At 39.1% G+C, this 24,664-nt stretch overlaps 1 protein-coding gene across 1 annotated transcript; it reads right to left on the reverse strand.

Annotated features, from left to right (window-relative positions):
- Positions 1-3,697: 3,697 nt before the first annotated feature.
- USP38 (ubiquitin specific peptidase 38) lies at positions 3,698-24,392 on the reverse strand. The gene is made up of 10 exons (XM_035552615.2): positions 23,595-24,392; positions 22,957-23,092; positions 17,234-17,363; positions 16,888-16,989; positions 13,958-14,116; positions 12,663-12,856; positions 11,932-12,025; positions 10,970-11,076; positions 8,548-9,892; positions 3,698-4,044 (listed from the first exon to the last, which is right to left on the reverse strand). The coding sequence occupies exons 1-10, from the start codon at positions 24,277-24,279 to the stop codon at positions 3,883-3,885; spliced, it is 3,114 nt and encodes a 1,037-aa protein (XP_035408508.1). The 5' UTR covers positions 24,280-24,392; the 3' UTR covers positions 3,698-3,882.
- Between the last annotated feature and the right edge of the window lie 272 nt (positions 24,393-24,664).

Here is a 24,664-nt window from a genome sequence, read left to right on the forward strand (position 1 = left end):
AACCGTTATATTTGACCTGACACCTATATGATTTTTAAAGCATTATACTCTAGCTACGGATTTAGTTTAAGGTGTACATATGACAACCATCTGTAAAGAACATGAAAGCTTTAAAGTTCATCTGTTCCAAACTCTTGTTTATATCATAGATCTTTCCTTCACTCATTGAAGAAGTGCAATAATATTACTAACTTTATATTTGATCACAGCCTACTGAGGCCATCAAGTGCTACAACCCATTACATCCTACTGTAGGTTATTACCAGGATAATCAATCTTGCATTAGAAACTGAACACAACTCTGGATCACAGGCCTGCCTAGATTCCACTTTATTACTTCACTTTTATGCCTCATTCCACTTTATCAGAAACCAAGTACAGCCAACATTAAGCACTCAACCCTTTTTATTGCTACTGTTACGCTGTGCTTCAGTACTCCCTTGGTTTACACTTGCCTCTACTCTCAGCCTTAAAAGCAAGATTGGTAACATGAAGACCGGAAGGCCAAGAGAAGAGTAAAGCTCTAGGGGCCTCTGGTTTATCAAGTCTAGTTGCCTACTATTCAGACACTGCTTTGCATTTAATTTCTTACACAGATATACTTGGCTCTTCCTTCAAAGCAGGTCTCTGCCTGTAAGGCTGTTCCAGAATTAGTCCCAGCAATTAGGAAATTTCTAATCTAAGACTTACTCACACAAAGTTTATACTTGCTTTTGTTCTAAGAAACATTTGGCCCACAATGCTTCTACTCTTCACTTATTATTTGTATAAACAAGTATCCTCACTTCATGAACAATTTTTACTGATGCAGAGTTAAAAAAGAAAAGGCTTACCCATGAAATCAAACTTCCAGAGGACACAGAAGATGAGATATCTAACTTTCCTGAGCGGGCAAACGAGGGGGGAAAAAAAGAACAAGAGCTGGCCAGAAGTTGTGATTCTTTTAGCTATCCAAATAAAGCTTTTCTCTCCTCATTCTGAATAAACAGATTCGGAGATATTGTAATCACTTGTTATGCTGGTGACACTCACAGGAATCCACTATAATGTTCCACATGAAAAACTATAGAAGATAAACTGCATGGAAGAAAGTTGATACAACTTCACTGACCATTAAAACAAAGACCAAAACACAATCTCTTAGTATAAGGAAATACGATTTTTAAAAGACATAACATCCTTGAGTTTGGTACAATAATATATCCTTCAAAAAAGGAAACAACAGAAAAAGTACGCTTCAGAAATAGCATTATGTATTTTGTATCTTTCTACTTATTCAACTCAAATGGAAAGCAAATTAAGAATGGAGCCAAAAAGGTTAATAAACAAACCATCCCGCATTCAGTCACAGACAAACTGAAGTACCATATGTACATAGAATGAAAGAACAATGTCCAGAACATGCAGTGCCATTACTGTAAACAATGAAGATCTGCACAGTTCAAAGTGAGAAACACTCCACTTTCACTAGCTTTATTGAAGCCTTCCACATTAAGGTATCCATCTGCCTATGAGGGTTGGCAGGTCAACAGGCAGACTCTCAAATAGGTATTTTGAGTTTAAAAATCTATTTGTAAAACCAAAGTAACTGCATCAACAGAAGTCAAGTAAAAAAAGGAGATTTTCAGTTTCAGACATACCATCATTTTACACTTAAGGAGATCCAACCCTACGGCATTCCTCCGACAAAGTTTCCATATTTAACATCTAAGTTAGAATAGGCTAACAAGAGCATAGAAAGCCTTCTAAGAGCTCATGAAATAGATATAGTACAACAGGTATACAAGAGTCATACCACACTTTTTTTGGTGCGATACATAATTTGCATTTTTGCTTTGAGAAAGTAAAAACAAGATGGACCTTTACAAAACTGATTTCATATAGAGTAAAAACACTTGCTCCTGCTTTTAACTTCTAGTGTCTTAAAATGAACAGTAAAGTGATAAGTAGAGAGAAAATGCTCCCACTGTAACACAAATAGACAGCTTTTTATAGTGTCCTTTCCATAATTTGGAAGACCAAAACAATTTACCTGTCATAAGAACATTTTAAAGCCAGAGCCAACTGGCAAAGAAACCCAGAAGGAAATAAAAAACCTTCTCGGACTGAAAGCTACAGGATTATTAGATAGAGGGAGCTTTCAAGACAACCTCACCCAAACTGAATGAGAACATTACTCACACTGGTCTCATAATATCCCCCCTTTCTGCAGCTCAATCCCCTAATTCAGAGACCTACAACTCAGGCAGCAATGAAAGCACAGGTCAAAGCTGAGGTACTACAGTCAAAGCTTGAAACCTACTAAAAAAAATGAAGGTGACCTGCTCTAGCCTTCTTGAGCAGTAACATGAACCTATAGCAGAGCAAGTAACACAGTTTTAGTGATAATATAAAAATAGTTTGCAAGCTAAGATACCTTACTATGGACTAAAATCCAAATATTTGATATTATATGAACAATTTGTTTTAAACTCATTTAATGCTTTTTAAAGGCATTTTCTGAAAAAAATTATACAGTTAAGCTAACACCTGCCAGGTTTGCATGCTTTTTAAGGATATGCTTTGTCACTTAATATAAAAACACAGCAAAACAGTGCAGAATCTTGTAAAAATACTTTAAATAAATTTACACTTCACTATAAGATTATTCAAGTTAAGAATTAATCACCATATTCAGTGTAATTCATTTACTTCTGTTATCCTCATTGCACATTAAAAACAAAGCTTCTGTTTCTGCCAAGACTAACAGAACAAGCCAGCAAACATTGCTCCACAGACAATGCCATTTTGGTCTTCTGCATACACTTAAAACCTGAACTCACCAGAAATTTCTCTACAAGCAAAATCAGAAGGCCAAACTTGAAAGGACTCTTAGAAGCACGGATCCTCAGCAAGGATCAATACAGGTAGCCTTCCTGCTATTTCAGAAGTATAGCTCAATAATTATGACCATCTTAACCAATTAAATCACTAGGTTTAGCCTTTTGAATCAAAAATAATGGAAAAAACTTACTGCATTTCAAACTACTGGATTTTTTTTTTAATTTCTGGAAGCCTAATAGCTTTCTAAACCCAGATTGATTTCTAATACTGAAAAAAAATGACTAACATATTGTCCCTTTTCTGCAGCCTCAGAAAGTTGTTTTTAAGTTACAGTACTGCAAGGCACATACAGAATTTCTTTCTTTCAAATACACAGCAGATATATTCCCTGAAATAATTTCAAAATTCTCAAAAAATTAGAAACACTACAAAGTTAACTTCTATTTAAAAACATTGTTCCTACAGAACATGCACTTTTGGAAAACATCATAACAAATATTTATGTGTTTTTCTTCTTTACATTTATGCTGGAAATGAATATTTTTTAAAGTATTGTAGCATGTCACATCTTAAGTTATTGCCTTCATTATAAGATTGCATCATATTTACATGTCATAAAGGTATCGGATTTGTTAATAAGGTGGGGTGGGAAACTATGTATGCAGTATAACCCATCCAAAATCATTTCCACATAAAGCAACACCATCAGAGTCAAAAGGAACTTTCCTCATTCAGTGGATAAGGATAATAGAAAATGATGTACGTGCACTTGTTGAGTTTAGTGCACTGTCATTAAAAATTACTTAAAAATCTCCACTTTGTCTTTTGGGCAAGTGTTTCTTACCATAAAAGCAACTGAATTTTTAAGAGGTAGTTTTTTTCCATTATGCGCTTATTTATTTCAAATAAAACACAAGCAAAAAAAACCCCAACATTTGCTTTTGAACAGGAATCAAGTCTCAAAACTTGGTACAATATATGACAACGTTCCAAAATTTTAATTGTCCTCAGCATTACCGGGCTGCTTCGGAACCAGTGTATTCCACGTCGTCTTCGTAGTCAAAAGACTAATCTACCAACAGTACTGAACCCACCCCCTCCTCCTCCACCTGCTGGTCCACAGCTTCCCGGGGGATCGTTGTCATCAAATCCATTGGGGCGGAAAGAGCACGAGGCTGAAGCAGCTTGAAGTGCTTGTGTTCGAGCACTAAGCTCTTGCTCCTGTAATGAAAGAAAACGGACTATAAGAAATCCTAGAGGCATTTAATTTCTAGTAAATTAGTAAAAACAGCTTTAAAAGCAACATCCACTAGCTTCTGGACTCTAAAGGCTGAATGGTTACCTTGTTGAAATCCAAGTTGAAGGCGACATCCACAGCCATTCCCACAGGTACAATTTTTCTGAACATGATTAAGTGTATGTGATTCATAATTAAATCCATTTAAGTTTAAGCTAGAAACATTGTAAAGTTACATGGGATGCTTCTAAAGGATTAGATTGCTGATCAAAAGCTAACGGAACATTAAATTGATACACACTTCCCATGAATTTTCATCCCAGAATTTTTAGGATGCCCTTGTTCTCGGTTGCCAAACTGAAATGCAAAACCTTTAAATCAATGTTATTTATTTTAAGCCCACAATTTCATTCCACTTAATCAATTGCATGACTGAGCAACATACTCAGATAAAATGCAACAAGACCAACAAGTGTTCACTTCCAATTCAGTGTGGACTTTTAACTTCCAACAGTTACTGTGATGCTAACCCTGTATTAACATGAGTAGGTCTTCACAACTCTCACATACTCCAGAAAACAAACGAGAATCAGCTGCAGGAAAACCCAAGGAAGAACTACCTGCATTAGAAGGAGAGGTAAGAAAGCATAGCTTCCTGCCAGCTTGTTTTACGGGTGCACACCTCCATGGCTTCTGGGATGTCTAATAAGAGGATGAGCATCTGCTCTTCCCTCAGAGATATCATACATTTTCTCTCTCCAGATAGTTTGACAAACCTTGCAGTAGCTTGTGCTTAACTATCCCTTTCCTCAAATTGGCCAAGAGCCTCCAAAGTCAAGGGAGGGAAGTCAGGGGTAGGGTTCTTGAAGACTAACAATAAAGATTAAAAGTAAAAGCTCTACTTATTTCAGAAACAAAAAGAGAGCATTTAGGTGCTAAGGATCACACTGGCAGCCTTCATGTGACAGCTGGTCATTCCACACCACCATCTTCAGGCGATAGCAAGCAATTTTCACACGATTTTCATAACCATGATGATCACCTTCAGTTGTTCCTTTTCTTCTCCACCACCTCCTGGTGAAAGCAAGGAATGGAGCCAAGAACCTAAAAGACTGTTACACTACCATGAAAGCGCTGAACAGACTTATCCACGCACTTTTGCAAGTGCTAAAAATAGCATGTATAGATTTAAACTGTGGGACAGTTTTCTGTCCTCTTACAAAAACACAGCTTAAGTATGAAACTATTTTGCACTACCAAAAACCATACTAATTTCCAGAACCATATAAAAGATTTTTAAAAAGCTGTCAAAACAGATATGCTGGCCACTGTCCTTGAAAGACAGTATTACACAGTCTCCAACAGTATGTGGATTCTTATGCATCTGTTAACTATACCAAAGAAAGACTACTTAATACCTAGGGAATACAAAACTTTTCATACCAGAAACCAACAGGAATTTAGATTTTAGTAGCAGGATTTGTGTAAATTGCCTGGTTAGTTGAGAAAAGCTGTTTAACTTTGGACAGAATGTCTCCTCAAAGCCTAACAGAGGGAAAACTGCTACACTGCACCTTGGCTGGTTTTTCTTTTTTGCTGAAATGTTAGCAACATGTTTGTTTTAATGCAGCAAGGAACCGAACCAAGAGTTCTCCTTACTCCCTCCTCCACAGAACTCTTGGCAACTTCACACTCCTTAAAACAAGGTAGTTGAGTTTTACCTAGCAAACTGGATTAAAAAAGAATATAAGCATCAGCAATAGGTCTGCAGATTACCTGATATTAAATACAAGTGTTATTTTTGGCTACCATTTTCAACTCAGATTTTTGGGTACCAATTCAACTCAGATCTTAAATCTGAGTTTTTGTTGTTTTTTTTTTTGTCAGATTTAGCTGCAATAGAACTTCCTTTTCTGCAGTTACTAGGTTATTTCATGCTTATTTTGGATTATGCACCTTTCACAATACAGATCACAACCATCTACTATGAGACCTCCTTGCAGAGGAGATGAATCCTGTTTTCACTACTACCAGCAGTGACAGTCACTAACAGCAACACCACCATATCTTACACATAACTTACATGCAAGGGATGACTCCCAGCTCTGGAGCCCCACATCACTGCATCACACTGGGTGCAGAACACAAACAAGCAACAAGCAGAGCTTTTTAATCAATTGCTGAAGAGAACATGCAGAAGCAGCCACAACGCACTGAGAATAGGATAAGCTTCACTCATGATCTAAATTCTTTGCTAGAGTGTATAAAGCCATTTCCTATTATAGACAGGAGGCATCTCTACGCATGCATACACATGAGAAATACAGAGCAGTGATCAAATTACCAATTAAAGCTTCTTGACAGTATTAATAACTGCACCCTATCATTGCATTCAGTGCTAAAACTGATGCCTACTATGTCTAAATGTCTACTAATTTAAGATCTTTCATGCTTTATTCATGTTTAATAGTTGGTGCTAACTGAGCCGATCTCTTCCTTCTCAAGGCACATGCTGACTTAATATTAGCCTGTATTAGCTGTTCTAGTATAGCAAACACCACTACAACTTGCACAAGAAATATCCTTGTTTCCATACAAAGCAAATGCTTAACGTTTTTAAACCAATTACATTTCTTTCCTGAGAAAGACACAGATCAGTTAAGCAAAACTCAATGGTCACCATAGTTCTGCGGACTGAGAACAATGCAGAGCATTCCCCTCCTCCCCCACCCCAAAACCTTCCACTTGTTCTCAGAAAGCAATTTTTCATTTGTTTTAATGGGAGTTGGAGCTACTCATGCTGCAGGTTATTATACTTGAAATGAAAATATTTTAGTTTACCTTGTGGTCAACTGGTATGCAATAATAAAACTAAAGCACTACGATAGAGGATTTTAAAGAACACCTTGTTTCAAAAAAGTGAAGGCTTCCTCAATAGCAAAGTATATTCTTAACAGAATACTTGTTTGGAACTCCAAACAGTGAAATTAGACTTCTCAAAAGTACAATAACCTAATTCAGAGGATCACAACACTAGACCTAATTTGAGGAAGAAATTAACTAAGCATTTTTAAACAGTCTCATTTAAACTGAGGAAAGGACAGGATCTCAGGAACTAAGAAGCTAATATGGAAGAATTCAGCACTTCAATGTGTGTAAAAGACTAAATTTTAAAAAGTAACAAAAAACACAATATATGTGGAACATATCAACTCTTTTTCAATTTAAGGACACTTGAGTTTTAAGGGAAAGGTTTTCAGGACACTAACAGCTTAGAAGCGAAAGCCAGCTTACATGAGATGATGACAATGCTTTACGTAATTTAAGCTACATGCTCTATGGAGAAAGCTTTACTCTGGAAGACTATTCAAAACAATATTTGTGTGTCTGTCAAGTGACTAAGTTTCACAAAGTCACATTGATTTTCCTCCACTTCCAAGTGTACAGCAGTATTCAAAAAGACTAATTTAACTTTTTACTATGTTCCAGAAATTGACTCAAAATGGTCTTTAAAATATTAACTTAGACAACCCCATTTAAGTTTTGAGTTTGAAGTTTGGTGATGAACACAGCCATACTTAAATGGAAAGAAATGAAAGCAATTCTGACCAAAAATATTATTTGAAACTGCTGCTGAAGAAGCTAAGCCTTATGCCACCCTGTATAGGCAAGAAGAGAGATAGCATATAAACAATGATGGTTAGCACACAAGTGTTTTAAATAGTCAGAAAATAGCACCACAATTGCTACTGAAGCTTCCAGCTGAAAGTTTATCAAATACCTGTGACTATTATAAAAGATTCTCACAGCAAGATTCATCTGTTCTTTCCCAATTTGAACTTGACTAATTTTCCTAATTTGAGTAGGCCTATAACTCCCAGGAACAGCTTAACCCAAGGAACACAAAATAAAACACTTACTACTAGACAGCCTACACATAGCAGTGGTGCTCAAAACAAACCACATTTTAATGTGGAGCACAGCATTTTTTAAATAACAGCTATCTAAAACACAGCTACTACAAAAAGTAAGAGTTCCCAGAGGAAAAAAAGCAAAAGGAAAGCAGAATTTAGTCACTAACACTTGGTCTTCATTTTAATTGTTAGAACATTTAGGCAATCACAGTTGTATAAATGTCACTTGAAATGAAAACACGCTTAAGAACACTAGGAGTTACTATACTTCAGCCATTCTTGCAATTTATGAAAGGCAATGCAACTTAGTACTGTTTGACAAGCTCTTCCTGAATACTGTTACAAGTGGTTACAGGACCAGTTTAAACTATTTTCCCTTGTGCTTCCTGCCTAATGGTGACAGCTGATCAAGTTGCTAGACAGATTTCATAGTACAGGTCAAGATGGAAGACGGATTTGTGATTTACCGAGTTCACGTACCAGAATACTCAGAAGCTACTTTTTTTCTTTTTGTTTAAACTGCTTCTTGTGAGTGTTAAGGAGACCACTCTTGGCATACTACTTGAAACTTACCTGCAAGTATAGTTTGTTATCTTTCGTAATTGCATCCATGAGGTCTTTTTGCAAGGGAGGGTCTCCATTTACCCAGAGTCCATTTGCTGAATTGGTGTTGAAGCCACAGGTGTTATTTTGTTTTTTGTAAAAGAGAACATAAGCAGTGTCCTTTGGAAATCTACTGGTAATTTTCTGGACTGACTGAAATGAGGTAAATGTCACTCTACTGTCATTGAACAGAAACCATTCTTTCGACATCTCAGTGTCCAGCTCATTTTCTGTAACAGTACAAGGACTCTCCTCTGCCAACAACTTATTTTGAGGACAAACTAAAGAGAGAGCTTTAGACTGATGACGCAGTCCTGACGGCCCTGAACCAGTAACATTTCTAGCATATGAATAGTAATGTCCACTTTCAGAGGATACGCCAGAGTGCACCACCACAGAGCTTAGCGTATAGGGCACCAGCTGTGGACAGGACACTTCATCAGCACCAGAGGGCTTCAGTTTTTTAGCAAGATTTTCTCCAATATCAGAAACCTCAGCATCAACAGACCAACCTCCTGAAACTACAGGTAGAGGCGATGTTGCTCTTTTGACTGGCAGTTCCAAAACAAGTGGCAGAGAAACATTGTCCAAGATCTTACGTCTTATATGACACTTTGGATCATATGAAAATCTCAGAAGAGTGAGAATGAGGTATTCAGGTTCCTCAATGATTTGCATAGTTTTCTCAGCGTTCTGTAGAGAGGCACACTTTTCACAATAGTATTTATTGTCTCCACTGAGGATCTCAGGTGCCAGAAAATAATTCAGTAAGTCTGTAACTGATGGGGTGTTTTTCCCTACTAGCCTCTGAGACATGTCCCTGTTTTCTTGACTTCTGTTGAGTTCAGAATTGGTCTCAGAGTTTGGCTCAGCCGAAAAATCTTTTGTGGTTCCTTCAATCGTAACTGCATCGCATCCACCATTTATTTCCAAGCTATTGAGAGACGTTTCTCCAGCAGGAATAGTTGCTGAAGTACTTGTTTCCACCCCACAGTCATCTTTCATTTCAGAACAGTCCACACATTTTGAACCAACATTCTCCAAGGATGCTGGAGGACAGAAAGCCAGAGAGAGATCTGTGAAAGCTTCTTCCTTTTGAGATGTGCTTTTGCAGTTCAAACAGCATATAGTAGTCTTCAGTTTTCCTCCAAACATTTTCTCTATTAGAGTTCTTTCTTCACTTCCCATACAAGGTGCTTCAACAAATACCTGTGCTTTATGGACAGTTTCTTGTGTCTGGGACTCGTCATTCTTCCTACTTTCAGGAGCCTTTGCTGAAGACAATGCTTTCAAGGTTTTCTCTTCTTCATGCAGCCTAAAGACACAGAAAAAAGTCCAAGTAGTGGTACTGTTGTTCAAAGAAATACAGCTGCAACATCTGAGACTTCTTTCAAGTTATGCTAAAAAAAATCAACGGTTAAGTGAATAGAAACATCTTATATTAAAAAATCTGTTATCGTTCATATAAGCAAGCCAAACCATACAGTTCAGTACTATCCAGTAGGCTATAAAGTGAACTATAAAGTGAAACCATAAAGATTTTTGTGCAAATTTTATACATAACTGAACACAATGAATACACTGTGAGAACCAGTATGCATTTAATAAAAACGTTGTTTACTAGTTTATCATCCTAAATCAAGTCTCCATTTGACTTGTTCTTCATGTCAGGTTTTGTAAGAGAAAAAGTAGCTATTTATATAGTGCCAGACTACTTCCAAGGAAAAGAAAAGGTCAAGATTTTGCACCCAAGAATGTCAGAAACTGTAATAAAAGTAATCCAAGACAGGGAAAAAAGGACACTTTCACAACTGAGATAAAGTTCTCCAGAAGCACGTGTCTAAGCATATTGCTTAAGCCAAAACTCAGTAAAAATACTCAGCATGCTGAAATTAAGGAAAGTTACAAATAAATTGTGGGTGTTATCTGTGTCACAGTTAATTCACTTGTTTATAAACAACTAGTTATAAAGGCATGTACATCTCTTTATTACTTATCTAACCTATATGAAGTATAGCTGCCTACACTAAGATAAAATTCCAGATCTGTGACTAAACAGCTTTCAGCAACCACATGAATTTTACAACGGGACCACAGCTAACATAACTAACACCCAAGCTTAAGTTCACGTTTAAAAAAAAAAAAAGAACATCACCAACACAACCTGCTTTAGATGATATGGAGAGAAGACTATATTTGGACTTTACCATGGATTAAACTCATGAAGAAAAGTTTTTCAGAGATCATTTATGACCAACAGTCAGGAGACAGACCCAAAATTCCTGATTTTCACTCATGCAATGGAACTATTAGATGACTGCTCCTAACAAGATGCTCAGCATTATGTGATAGGGCCGCAGATTCCTACTCATTAATGGCATGATAACTGTACCTGTCTAGAAGGAACCGGAGATATTCTGAGCAATCCTGCTGGGATCGAGGAGTGAACCATGGTGGCCTGGAAGCCTCGAAGAAAATTCTAGGAGCATATGCCTCCCTCTGTTAGTGTATGAAATAGACAATGATAAATAAAAACTAAAACATTTTGTTTTATCATTTTGATACGAACAACTGGACTCTGAACCACTTTATGCTGAAGAAATTGTATGAAACATGGTACATTTACACATATAAACAATTTAATCATAGGAGGAGAAAAACAATTATTAGCCATTAGTTTTGTAGCGATCACCGCTAATACAGAGAAAAGTAGTGGTTCCTGCAAATATTCTATGTGTAGGGAACATAAGCCAGACATTAAGTTTAAGAGCAAGTTAATGTTCTTGCTGGCAAGCTTGAAAGAGACATACTTCAGAAGAACACCAGTATTTCATTAGTACAAATTTATTTTTAAGGTGATCCATCCTCATGACTTTTGCAACGAGTTCGTTGGTATTAATCCATGTCTTTTGTCTTCCTATTACTAGGAAAACACTTTGTTTCATTTAATAAAGGTCAAATCAGAAGTTGAACGACATTAAAATTTAACTTAGAATTCACTGTAGAACTTTATCCCATGAAGTTGCATAAAATGAACTGGTATATCAATTCAGGTCTTAGTTCATTTTTTTTTTTTTTTTCCATTTTGCCTCCTGAAAGGAAACACATTACAACCCATCTATAAAAACAGAACTTACTTTGTCATTTGGTTGTTCATAAGTGGATGTTCCACTTAGGAAATCGATTACTCTAATTCCATTAATGTCATCTAAACACTTGGAGGCAGACTCATTCCCCTACAAATCTACCACATTTTATTTTTAATGTCCTGTAGTGTACTCCCATGGCATGATGCCACTTCCTAAATTTTGGTATACAAATCTAAGCTTAAAAAAAGATTGAAAGCTGTCATACCTGGGTATGGGCCAAAAATGCAAAAAGATGCTGCAATTTTCTCATTAGTGAATTACACCCATTTAGATTCAGAGATAAAACATGTCTTCTGAAACTGAAATAAGAAGTAGGTGTTAGTTTCCCTCATAGCTTTCTAACAGCAATGCAGGCATCATTCCATCTCAAATTACTTCAGTTTGAAAGACAGCAAAACATAGAACAGTCGAACACTTCCCTTCAATCCCTGGATTCTGCTCCAGTGCAGAAGTGTGAAACTACTGTACAGTCGGAGCTCATTGCACAAAGTCATTTCTCCAAATATTTAAGTGTGTAAGATAGGACTCCCCAACACCCTCCCCCCCAACAGCTTCCAGACTGTAAAAAAAGCATCACCATGCAACTTTTAAAATATTAAGGAGAGCAAAGAAAAGATGATTTGTCTGGGACCTGGAAGACAGACATTTAATTCTCATTTTAGACACTGAAGAAACGCATTGAGTCAGCGTTAAAATACTTTTGTTAGTTCATTGCATATGCATTTTTGACAATGGACAGAAAAGATCAGGATTTTTAACAGCTAAAACTGCAGTTCCACAGAGATGGATTTTAGAAAAGCAATAAGCATCTAAGTGCAAACAAAGCCACCCAGCCCTAAGCAGCTGACTAACCCAGGACATATTTATATTCAACGAAAGGCAAGAAAACTGCAATAGTCAATTTGCAATGAAAAGAGCCAGTAAAAAAGGGCTTACTCTGTAGCCATAAAAAGTGCCTGAATAACACTGTTCATGTAGCAAGTATTTCCCAGATTAATTAGACCTGTCTTCCCAGTTTCAGATTTTCCAGAAAGTCTAGATAAACAAGATGGCAAAGAACTGGATTGAGAAGTCCAGGCGCTCTGACTGAGAATCAACTTAATCTTCTCCTCACTGGGTTTGGGCATATCCTACAAAAGAAACACACACATTTAATAGACTTGTATATTTGCTTTTATAGTAGGTACTGCCACCCAGAAGTCTCCTTTATCTTCCTTTGCTCTTAACTTCTCCTTCAGGCTTTTGCCACCCCTGCTGGCCTAGGGTATACATGCTGCTATTGCCTTTGAAAATACTGACAGCACAAATGTCTGGCAAGTCAAAAGCTAATAAAATGTCCTATTACAAACAACAACAACAACAACAAAATCCTTGAATCCTCTTCTTAAGGGCTTCTTTTGTCAACTAGCAAATGACACGAATAAGGATCTGGTAGACACCTTTAATCTGCATAAACACATAATCCTTCCTGCCCTTCTAAACTACTTTGCAAATTCCATGCATTAATAGAACCTCAAAACATCCGTAACCCTTTCTGGAGATACATTCCTGCTGTCAAATCAGAAAAAAAATTAACAATAAAAAAGTCCAAAATAGTTGAGGTGAAATTGATAGGGGGCTTTTTAGGCTTCAGAACATTTAAGTGAAATACCACTGTTACAAAATCAGGCAGTAACACCCTAGTTTATGAGTTTTTCTTTTAAGTAATTAAAAATATGTATTAAGTAAATTAAATATAGTCTCAAAAAAGCAAAACTTGGCTTTGAAACAGTATAGGCCAGTATCCTTTACCCACAGAGGCATGCAATACTGACTGCACCATTAAGATGTAGTGTTTACTTAGTATTTTGGAAATAGCCAGTAAAATATGCCATTCCAAGTACCCCTCAACCTGAACTTATATTTGAATAGTTACAGTTTCTAGTTTGAGTTGAAATGCACTGTCTAGAATAAACCTTGCAAAGACATTGTTAGGTACACGAGGCTGAAGAAATTAGATTGCGTTTTTAATAAAGGCTCTAGTTACAGACTTTTCTTAAAGGCTATTATAATCATCTCCTGGACAATCAGGACTTTTGTTTATTTCAAATAGTTAGAATCAACAATAGATTATGTGGTTAACTTATTTTTTCTAGTGAATGTTCTTAACAATTTAGATCTGTCAGATTATAGCTTTCATGTTTGGGAAAACAAAACAGAAACATCCCACCATCTTTGCATTCCTAATGTACCTTAATAGCTTCTAGAATGGGTTCATAGAGCTCTGGAAAACCTGAATAATGATACATCATACAGTGTATCAACTCAGTCAACTGCATCAAAAATGCTGTACTGGAAGGTAAACCATCACTTTTGAAGGAGTGAACCAAGCTGACCACGTGTGGCACAACCTAGTGGAGGGAAAAGAAAGTATTAAACAGCAATTCCATTTTCTAATTTTGTTCTACAGACAACTTTACTGTTTCCACACTCTAAATGGCAGGGAACATTTTGTTCTTAAGGTTACAAGCGATTGAGAAACAGTGACCAGAAAAACGCATGCATTATTCTTCACCCATGACAATTTTCAAACAGCACAATTAATCATTCAGTGCTGTCTTCCGCTCATCATACCAGATTTTGGAACTCCATGAACTCAGAAGATGCATGTCAAGTCTTTAAACAGTCATATGTTCAAAGTACTCTTTTTATTAATGATAATAGAACAAACATTTTGCTTTTGTGCCACCACTAACAGCTCAGTATCCTGTCCTAATTTCATACATAGAGTTTTTAAAACTAAATGTCTCAATTTTTCTTTAACAGAATCTAATGCTTGGTATCTGAAGCAGGTAAGGCGTTCATCTGATTTTATTTAAGGAGATGGAAACTGGTTTGCAGCTCCACCTAGTGATAGAGCTGGGCTCAAACCAAGATAATTTATCACAAGCTAAAAAAACTAGCATAGGAGTAGTAACCTATTTGGGAATTAGTTCAAATTCATTATAAAAAACATGTTTAGTCTAACTCTTTCCCCTTCTTCAATGCAGTTCTGTCTGTATTTTTAATGTAAAAAGTCTTATTCATTAGTCTTAAAACATAAGAAGTAGAAAGTTATTTCAGTGTGGGCCCTAGGAGTAGGGACTTACCACTGAACCAAAATATTTTGGACACTTTTCTGTTTCTAAGTGATCAAATGGGATTAACTGTGGAAAAAAACGGATGCAATCATTTCCCATCACAAACAGCTAAAACTGTTCTGCAGTAAAGACAGAAAGTACACAAAAAAAAAAGCAAGAATGCCATCATTTTAGGCAAGTACATAAGTTACATGAACCAGTGTACTTGAAAACACCAAACTAAGAGGGGCCAGGTGCACAATACTCATTTGTCGCTTTCTCAAATAGCGGTTGTTTTGTAAGTATAAATATTTTTCTATCTCAGAAACAAACTCTACTCTTTTTGCAAGCAAGTTATCTACTCTTTGAAAACAAAAATACCAAGATAAATGATTGTATGAACCATATAGTCACCAGTGAAAGCTGCAATTAAAAGTTTCTCATTTCACAAACGCACATACACAGCAACGACTACGTGTCAACTTCCAAGAATGAGACTTGCATAGATAAAACCAAAGATGTGATAATTTTGTACAGACAAGCCATGTGGGAAGAGCCGAATGTACAAGTCCAAAGGTCTAATTGAAAATCAAAATCTTTCTTATGGCACACTGCATAATAGTCAAAGTTATACTTCGTATATATACAGAAGCATCACTTCTGGCTGAAGTTGAACTGAAGTGTCATACTCCAGTACAAACTGTGGTTGAGTTACATATTTTAAGTACAAGAGAACATTCTTCGAGGACTTCAAAAGCAAGTCATTCAAGCAATGATGCTCAAAAACAGCGACAAGGGATGTTAACTCAGATACACTGCAAAATACATTCAGCAGCCTTTATAAAATGTTTATTTAACCACTTTACTTTCAGATAATTTTAAAATACTAAACAGGTAGTTTAAGTGCAGGAGAATATGATGGGATACTGAATGACAGCAGTGTATCAAAAATCAAAGTGAAAAAGGTTGTTTCAAACTGAGGGAAATTGGCAATGGTGAAGTCCTGAAGACAAGCTTACGCAAAGCTGCATATATTACATGGTACAAGTTTTCCTTGTAATTCTGGAAATAGGTATTTTGCTTTAACTGTCCATCTTATTTTACATTTTTCACATGGATGTTTGGTCTCCCAAGAACAAAGAAAAGCAGGATGGCAACTACATAAAATATTTGTTTTTGAGCACATTCAAAGCAACTTGTCTATTTCATTTGTCACTCAGTTTTCTATGGTACATCCAGAGTAGGGCAGGGGAGGGAGTAGAGAGAAACTTTGGTTATTAAAACAAGTTTAACAGGCATTAAGACAATTACTCTGACACCAATGAAAGCAAAGCATTTGAGATCACCTGAAGCCTAAGAGCCCTGGGGACAGCTTGAAGAAACTGTGTGCCATGATGTTATCATCACGTCTGACAGACCTATATTTCACTTAAAAGCAACTTCCAGCTAGGCACTGAATTTGAGGAGAGGGAAGGTGTTATACATCTTGCTGTACAAATGTAAACAGTCATTGTCATAACCTAATACCTACTGCTTTAACTGGTGACTTATTTTGAGAAATGGCCATTAAAAATAGGGCCCTTCAGGTTACACACATGTATGTCACAACCACACAACTTTCTTAAACTGAACTACTTGCTCTTGCACATCTACCCAGGGCAACTAGGTCATATATAGCAGGCAATGTAACTGGTTATCCGTTTTCTCCAAACGGTTGTGCCTGAAAGACCAACCCACAGCCCAACTTCACCTGTAGACTTCACACCACGTGAAACGTCATTCTAGAAGTACATAGTTAAAGACAGAATGTGGTCCCCAGATGCTACTGCCAGAAATATGTACGTACAAGGAAGAACAAAGCATTGTTTCCAGTTACAGATTGAGTTGCTGAACCTGGCAGCTAGAAAGCCTAGTGGGCTGTAACCCACAGAAATCTGATTCTGGAACCTTGAAACAAAGATGAAATCCGAGCACTTCAATTCTGTTTCTCTTCGCGCCCAATTTAAAAAGCCCATATGAATTACATTTCAAAACAACTGAAAATCATTTGATCAGTAACTTACCAAATGAAAAGCTTCTGGAGAATGTTGGAAACTAAGTAACATGTGGGAAAGGACAGCAAGGGCACCAGGCCTCACTAGAGGAAACCAAAGTCGATTAAATACCTAAAAAAACAACAAGACATTTATTTTCAGTAAATCTAGAAAGTGAAATTCTAGTAAAAATGTAAACAGACTTCCAAATCCTCAACCATTCGAAACAAGTTACATGTAACCATCAGCTACAAGTTTACATAATCTATGCAGGACAATAAAATAGTGTATGTTATAACAGCTATGCAATTGCCTGTTGTTGCTTCTGTTACAAATTCCTTTCCTTCTCCTTCAGTTTTGTTCTTTTCCAACATACCAACTCAATCTTTAGCAGAGTGACATCAATAAGGATAGTAAATTTCTGGACTGCAGCTAGTCCTTTCAGCAGTGCAATCACCCAAGTTTCTACGTGCTGAGCCAGAGGCCAAGACAACCAGTCAATCATCCTGAAAGACAATGAAAAATGATTTAGTAAAATAATCCAACAAAACAAACAACATGCCACTTGATTTTGACCTCAACAAAAACATTCTATACACACACGCTCACAAGAAATAACGGAAAGGTATAAGGAAGTCCTAAGATAATTTGGGTTACACTTCCACAAATTTATTGCTATATAAACAACTATCTAATACATTAAATAGATAATTAAAAATACATAAACATAAAGTTAAGTATTACATATATTTTGTATTCAAAAAAATGAACTCAGTTTTTACAGACATTACGATAAAATTTTTATTTTGTGGCCGAAACAACTGAAAATGATAAGTGCCTGTAATTGGCAACCAGCCCTCCTACAGCATTTACCACACAAACCAGAACAAAACTGACTACTAAGTTAAAAAAGGCAAAAATCCAGTAACATTAAGTACTGCAGACGTTACAAAGACCTTATAATAGCTATCAGCAGCCTATGGTCTACACATGCCCCAAAAGGAAGAATTTCGATACAGCTAAGAAACAAGGAAGTGTGAAAGGAATTTAGCTGTGCCTAGGAAATACAATGGAACATATGCAACAAAGGGCTGAAAATAACGTCCTCCTATCCTTTTAAATTAGCAGACAATTTACACTGATACTCAAGGCAGACAGGCATGTTACTTGAAGCAAGTCTACGACACAGACGCTATCATAACGCAATGCTAGCCAAAACTTTATTTTTTCCCTAGTCCCCCCCCCCCCCCCAAAGACTCAACTCCAAAAAATTTTGGATTATCTTTAGTTTTCCACAAGACCTCCTTCTTCAAACTAGAAAAGTAGCACTAACAGACTTGTAGGAAAAAGTTCGTTCACCATGACCATGGCCAGACATTGAAGCAAGGTCCGCAGCAAGGCTGTAGCACCTCCATCTGTGCACAAAGCTCTTAACTGGAAAAGGGCCCTGAGCAACAAGGTCTGACTCTGAAGCAGGATTGGACCAGATGACCTCCAAAGGCTGCTTTCAATCTAAAGAAGGCTACAATTCTGTTCTATAATTCAGTGAAAAAGGGAAGTTACAAGTCTATTTCTTTGTTTTCACAGAAAAAGCTCCTCAAATATTAATTTTTTTAGGAGTTCAAATTCTAAGCAGAGCTGAACAGATTACAAGTAACCAGTCTAGCAGTCAGCATCACTATGAATAGGTTCATTTAGCAGGCTTCTAGCCTATTTAACAGAATGAAGAAAGCACTGAAAAGACATGGATACTATATGAATGTATCCTGCCACACACTACATATCCAAAAGGTTTTACATATTACTGTCTTCTGTCATCAGCAGCCAAAAGGAACAAAGAAAACCTAACAGTTTTAAGCAGTCCTATCTTCCCTGTTTTGATTTGCAATGTAGAAGAATGCTAACATAGCACAGATGCATAGCTTCTTTTGGATAAGAGGTATCTCATAAGCGCTACGCAGAAAGGGAGTACAAGCTGCTTTTCTTTTTTGCTCCAAGTACAAAGTTGTAGCAAACTCAGACAAGGTAAACTACTGACAGGGGAACCAATATCCAATTACGTAAGACCTTAGAACTTCTCGCATTTAGTTTGAACTCAGTTTCAGTCATCTGAAACCCAGACAGATGAATTTCATGGTGAAGAATTGCATGCATGGCTTTGTAAGAGAATTTATCGACACAAGGAGTCTGCAAATCATCTGCTGCACATGCCACATGGCTTGCGGTGATCAATCTGAAAGAAAACAATCACATCCTATGGTATTCCTAGAAAATGAAGTACTCCAAACTGAAATCAGTGTTTCAGTCCTAAGATTGCAAGCTAAAAGAGTGGTGTTTAGCAATACCAGACATGTATTGCAGGCATGCTGTATTACCATAAAAAAAAAAAACCAACAAATTTTACATCTAGTTTGTAAGTTACATCTGAAAAACGTGTAGCATACAAACATCCCAAAATCCATATATCTTGCAATTAGGAACTACTCATATACATGACATTGGAAGGCTTCTCTAACATAATCATTAAGACTCCCTTGTTGTGTTTTTTTTTTTTTTGTTTACTTTTTAAGAATCAAGTACAGATCTACCTGTATTTCTTCAATATCACTACAAAACAGTTGGAAGGGACATGCCAACAATCTTCTTTGGTCTGAATTTACATAAAGCTCCCATTTCCTCAGGATGTTATATTCAACTGTTTTTTGTGAGCAGCCTTTTCATATGCTTTATAAAATGAGGAATCCAATGTAGGCCAGAACTCCTTTGGCCTGCAAAGAATTTACCTTCACCTAAAAACAGATCCCCACATCTCATACCATCGTGCCCTTCAGCACCCACCCTTCAATTTGTAGACTTGGTACTTTTCAACAGCGACACAAAGACCTGAAAGGTCGATTAAAGACAAAAGACAGTATATTCAATTTTCTTAATTAACTTTTTAGGTAACTAAAGAGTGTTTTGATAGAGCCCTGTTTCAGAACAGTGGTTATAATGTATTCTGGCTACCATCCTGCTAATATACGCAGTTTCAGCCACACTTATTCTCCAACTCCAAATGAAAGATACCGCTTTTGGGAGGAAGCTGGGGCTCCTTGTGTTTCATCCCAACACTCCGGTCACAAGACTTGCCATGTTGTGTCACCTCTATTCAGTATAATTAACTATTAAGCTATTCACCACTATTACTAATAGGTCAATAGCTACCATTTGAGTATGACTAACCTTGTGAAGAAAAGGCTCATTGTCCATGTAATTGATACACATCAATTTTGAACAAATTGAACTCCCATCCTTAAAATCTGTTTCTGCTATTAAAAGTTGAGTTGATGTTCTTAAGACAAGAAACAAAAGCCAAAAGAGGACATGGGTAAGCCTGCAGACATGCTTAGGACTGTCCTTAAAAACAAAACCTGAGATCTGGTAGGTTATGATAGACTCTCAGGTTACTAGATAGCCTCTGCTGCACTTCCTCAGTTGCTACTGCATTTTAACACAAAGGCAGGTACTAATATGGGACACGGTGATCATGCATGAACATGGAAGATTTTTTGTTTGACCAAAACAACATCCTCAAGGCCCTGAGAGATCCTTCTGCCTCATACCACCCTATGATGAACAGGCCTGTTACCCATGTGTGCCTAACCACAACAGTATTTGATATCTCTGGAAAAAATGTTGATCTCCGCATCCTTAAACAGTAACTTTTTTTTGCAAAGGTATCTTCTTAGCACTATCAGACGAAGACTCAATGGTGCAAATCTCTCACATTAGAAAAAAAACAAAAAACACAAAACAACAAAACTCAAATTACTCGGCATCTTCCCCCCCCCCCCCCGCCCCCCCCAAAAATAAATATTTTACATCTCTTACATCTTGACCAATGGGACAAAGGGCCTGGTCATACCTGGACATTTTCACTCTAACAAAATTCAGTTTCTCTTAAAGATATTTGGGGCACAGTGCAAACAAGAAGCATGATTCTTGTTATGCTTCCAAATGCGGCTAGCAAACTTCCTCTGAAACCTCTGAAGTAAACCCTCAAAGCAGTCATACATCCCAGAAGACACTCAACAACTTCCTGCTTCTCTGCACTGATGCTTCAGGTAAGATTTAATGAGGCAGCTGAGTCAATTATGAACACCTCAGTGCCAAAAAACAGCACCTTTTGTTATACTCATCTGTACATGATACAACACTCCTCACCCCAACTGAATTTATCTGCTGATTACCCATTATTTACTAATCTGTACTCAATTTTAGACAAGCTATGCAGTTTCATCAAAGTTACCCTTAGGAACCAAGTAGACAGGCCTCTAATTTGCAGTCTCAAAGCCCTGGTGACTCTCAACACAGGCTTTGAGATGCCTTGAGTTCTGCACCTCCTGGGAATGATGCAAGCCTTATGACAACATGGTCATTCAGTGCTCCAAACATTCCAGCAGCATTACCTCCTTTGTAAGAGCACTCCTTTAAAGCAGAAGGGAGCAAATAATTACTGCAAAGGGTAGCCAGAGGTAGAAAACAAAACTGGATACAGCATTGACACAACAGTATCTAAAAACCAACAGTAACAAGGGGTTCCCAAACAGTCAGTCCTGTGACTGTAGAACGAGACTCTTAAATGTCAAGCATTTGTTCCATGAATAAGGCAAGTAAGACTGCACAGCCCTTTCAAAAGCAAGATGAAAACCAGAGCTAGTATTACGAGGCAGCTCTTACTTGATAATAGCAGCTCCTATTATACCCAAAGCTCAGCACTGCCTTACTTCCCTAAGCAGAGGCATACAGAGAAGCCATTCTAGGAGTACAATTATACAATCCCGTTGTGTTGAAGCGGGTAATAAAACTTAAGTATTAAAATTACACAAACATGAAAATTAATCACCAGTATATTACTGGCAAGTTATTAGTATGCACAAAACCTTCTGAATTTCTCAGCTTTGAATTTTAGACTGGGCACGTGCCTTTGTAGAAGTCTGTTCAGTCAAGGTGAATCTTTTAAAGTCTCTAAACACCAGTATTAATATTATGCTTTCAAATGACGTACAGCTTCCCAATTTCCAGTCAACAGAATGACTATTTTCAGAATCAACCTCAGTATTTCACTAAGATACACATAAGTACTATACTGTAGGAATCTAAGTATTATACTACATTCACATGGATGTAGTTTGAGAACAGGATACTTATACAGTATTAAAAGACAATACAATACAAATTTCTAAAAGCTTCCTATTACACTGCTTTACTCATTTTTCTCTCTGGGCTCAACACAAGCTTCCTCCATAGACTTTAGGAAGACAGTAAAGATTGTCAAGGTCTTAATTTTTCTCTAGTTGTCACCTTTCTATATTAGTAGAACTCACATTTCTAAAGATACTAGCCAAGACAGCAATCCGAATCAACGTTCACAGTGCTATTAAACTTGATGTGCACTCACGTCTATATTAATGACAGGAAGTACACTCTGCAATTGTTTTTACATCGCTGCCATTCCTCCATCATTTTGACAACAGTCAAACTTGCGGAGACTTGAGCAAAGATGTAAACAGAGGCTGTCACCTACAAATCCTACTGAAAAGTCATAAAGATATCTAAGCAGAAATGAGTAAATCTCATTTCTGATTCCTCTCTTTACAGATGGAGAAAAGGTGAGAGAGACAATCTACATCTTGGAAAAGTGGAAAGGCTAATCTTCAGAAAACAAGGCCTTATTTCTCAGCTTGACAGTAAGACCCATCAAGTTTCCTAGTTTAAGCTGTCTCCCATCCATCAAGTGGAACATCTAAAAAGAAAATATCATTTAAAAGCAACACAGCTGGCTTCCTCTTAGTTTCTGTTCATACTTCCTCTTCATTCTGTCCTAACAAAGCGTGACAAAAAAGCCATACTAGCAATGAAGGCAGTAACCTTAAACTGGAACCTTACTGGTAACATCCATGGTATCAGCAATTAAACAAGTTTAACATGACAAACAGTGTAATTTTGAATGCCATCTTAAAAGTGTCCTCATACCTTTTTTTTTTTTAACTGAAGCGAGAAATAACTTCAAAAAATGCAAAGTCAAGAGTGTTCCCCCTTCCCAGTGAAATACGGTACCTGCACAGAGCTTGAGTCATACTTGCATCTTTCACATTCGGATCTGTAGTAAGGCTCATGATGAGTACTGTTATCATCTGTAATGGTATGTGCTGCACAAGACTTGCCAGCGCAACCGATGGTTCAAATGAAGTATCTGCAATAGTTCAACAGGCCATATTGTAAGAAACGAACAGAAATGCCTGCAGGAAAACTACACTTGATTTTCACAACAGCTTGACTGCAGCTGTAAAGTTTTGAAACAACTCTAGCCTAAACCTAACGTTATATTGACACGGGGTGGAATGAGTGAAGTTTCAATGGGTTAAGCACACGAAGAGCGCTGAATCACAGCGCCCTTTGTTCATTCAGTATCTGCACAAGACAGTGACAACCTGCCGACTTCCTCCCCCTCTCCCTCCGTGGGGGAGAGGTACATTTTGCTGCAAACTGCGGTGCCATACGACTGCTTGGTGACCTGGATGTTAACGTGAGCCCTGCACAGCTATTTCGCATGCTCTTTCTCAGCAACCTCTGGCTAGCCGGAGTGCCTGCGGCCAGACACCGCATCCTAGCGCTCTCTGGGTGCCAGAGGCACCCCCTGCGGGACCTCCGCGACCCCTTCCCTCCGCTCCGCCCCACCCGGGCCCGGGGCTCACCGGCAGCCGAGATGACGGCGAAGAGCTCCTGCAGGGAGGGCAGCAGCGTGTCGGGCTCGGCCTTCCAGACGCTGCGCAGCAGCCCGCTCACCTGCGTCACCTGCGAGACGTAGAGGCGCAGCTCGGCCTCCCGGCTGCCCTGGCTCTGGAAGTGGGCGATGCTGCGCACCAGCTGCTGGCAGAAGGCGAGCGAGAGCTTCCTGCCGCGGGGCAGGCACTGCGGGAAGTCGCCCAGCAGCTGGCAGAGGCGGGCGCAGAGCGGCGGCGCCGGCCGCTCGCACACCAGGCGCAGCGCCTCCACCTGCAGCAGCTCGAAGAGCTCCAGCACCGAGGGGCAGCTCATGATGAGGCGCAGCCCGGCCTGGATGTAGTCCAGGATGGCCGGGTCGCGGTTGCTCAGCTCGCCGTAGCCGCGCTGCAGGAGGCCGAGGACGAGCCCGCGGTCGAAGAACGCCTCGAACTCGGCGCGGTGGTAACGGCCGTAGGCCTCCAGCACCTGCCGGCCCACCTGCCGCTGGAAGCGGTCGGGGCCCTGCAGCACCAGCCGGGTGCCCAGCGCGAACATGGCGCGGCACTGCGCCCGGCTCAGCGGCGTCTCGGCCAGCTCCACCACCCGCTGCACGATCACCCGCTTCAGCGGCAGCGGGTGCGCCGAGCTCACCAGCCCCTCCAGGATCTTGTCCATGGCGGACGCCGCCAACGCATCGGCCGAGAGGCGGCGGCGGCGGCGGACGGATGGGAGGACCGGCTCGGCACCGGGCCTCGGCGGGGGCCGCCGCCGCCGCCTCCCCGCGGCCCTGCCGCCGCCCCGGCGCGCTATGCCGCCCCGCCGGTTGCCGCCGCCGCCCGCCCGCCCGCCGCGCCCCCCCGCCGCTCGCCCGGCCGGCGCCGCGGCCCCAACGGAGGCTGCCGAACGCTGCCCCCCGCCCCCCCCCCCCCCTCCGACCCGGAAGCGGAGCAGCGCAAACGGGAAGCGGCGGCGACAACGACAGCGGCAGGACGCGGCGCAAAGGCCGTGCCGCCCCGCCTCCCGCCCCGCCGCACCGGCCAATGGCGGGCGGCAGGGGGCG

Source organism: Cygnus atratus, chromosome 4, assembly GCF_013377495.2.
Source record: "Cygnus atratus isolate AKBS03 ecotype Queensland, Australia chromosome 4, CAtr_DNAZoo_HiC_assembly, whole genome shotgun sequence".
NCBI classification, from domain to species: Eukaryota; Metazoa; Chordata; class Aves; order Anseriformes; family Anatidae; genus Cygnus; species Cygnus atratus.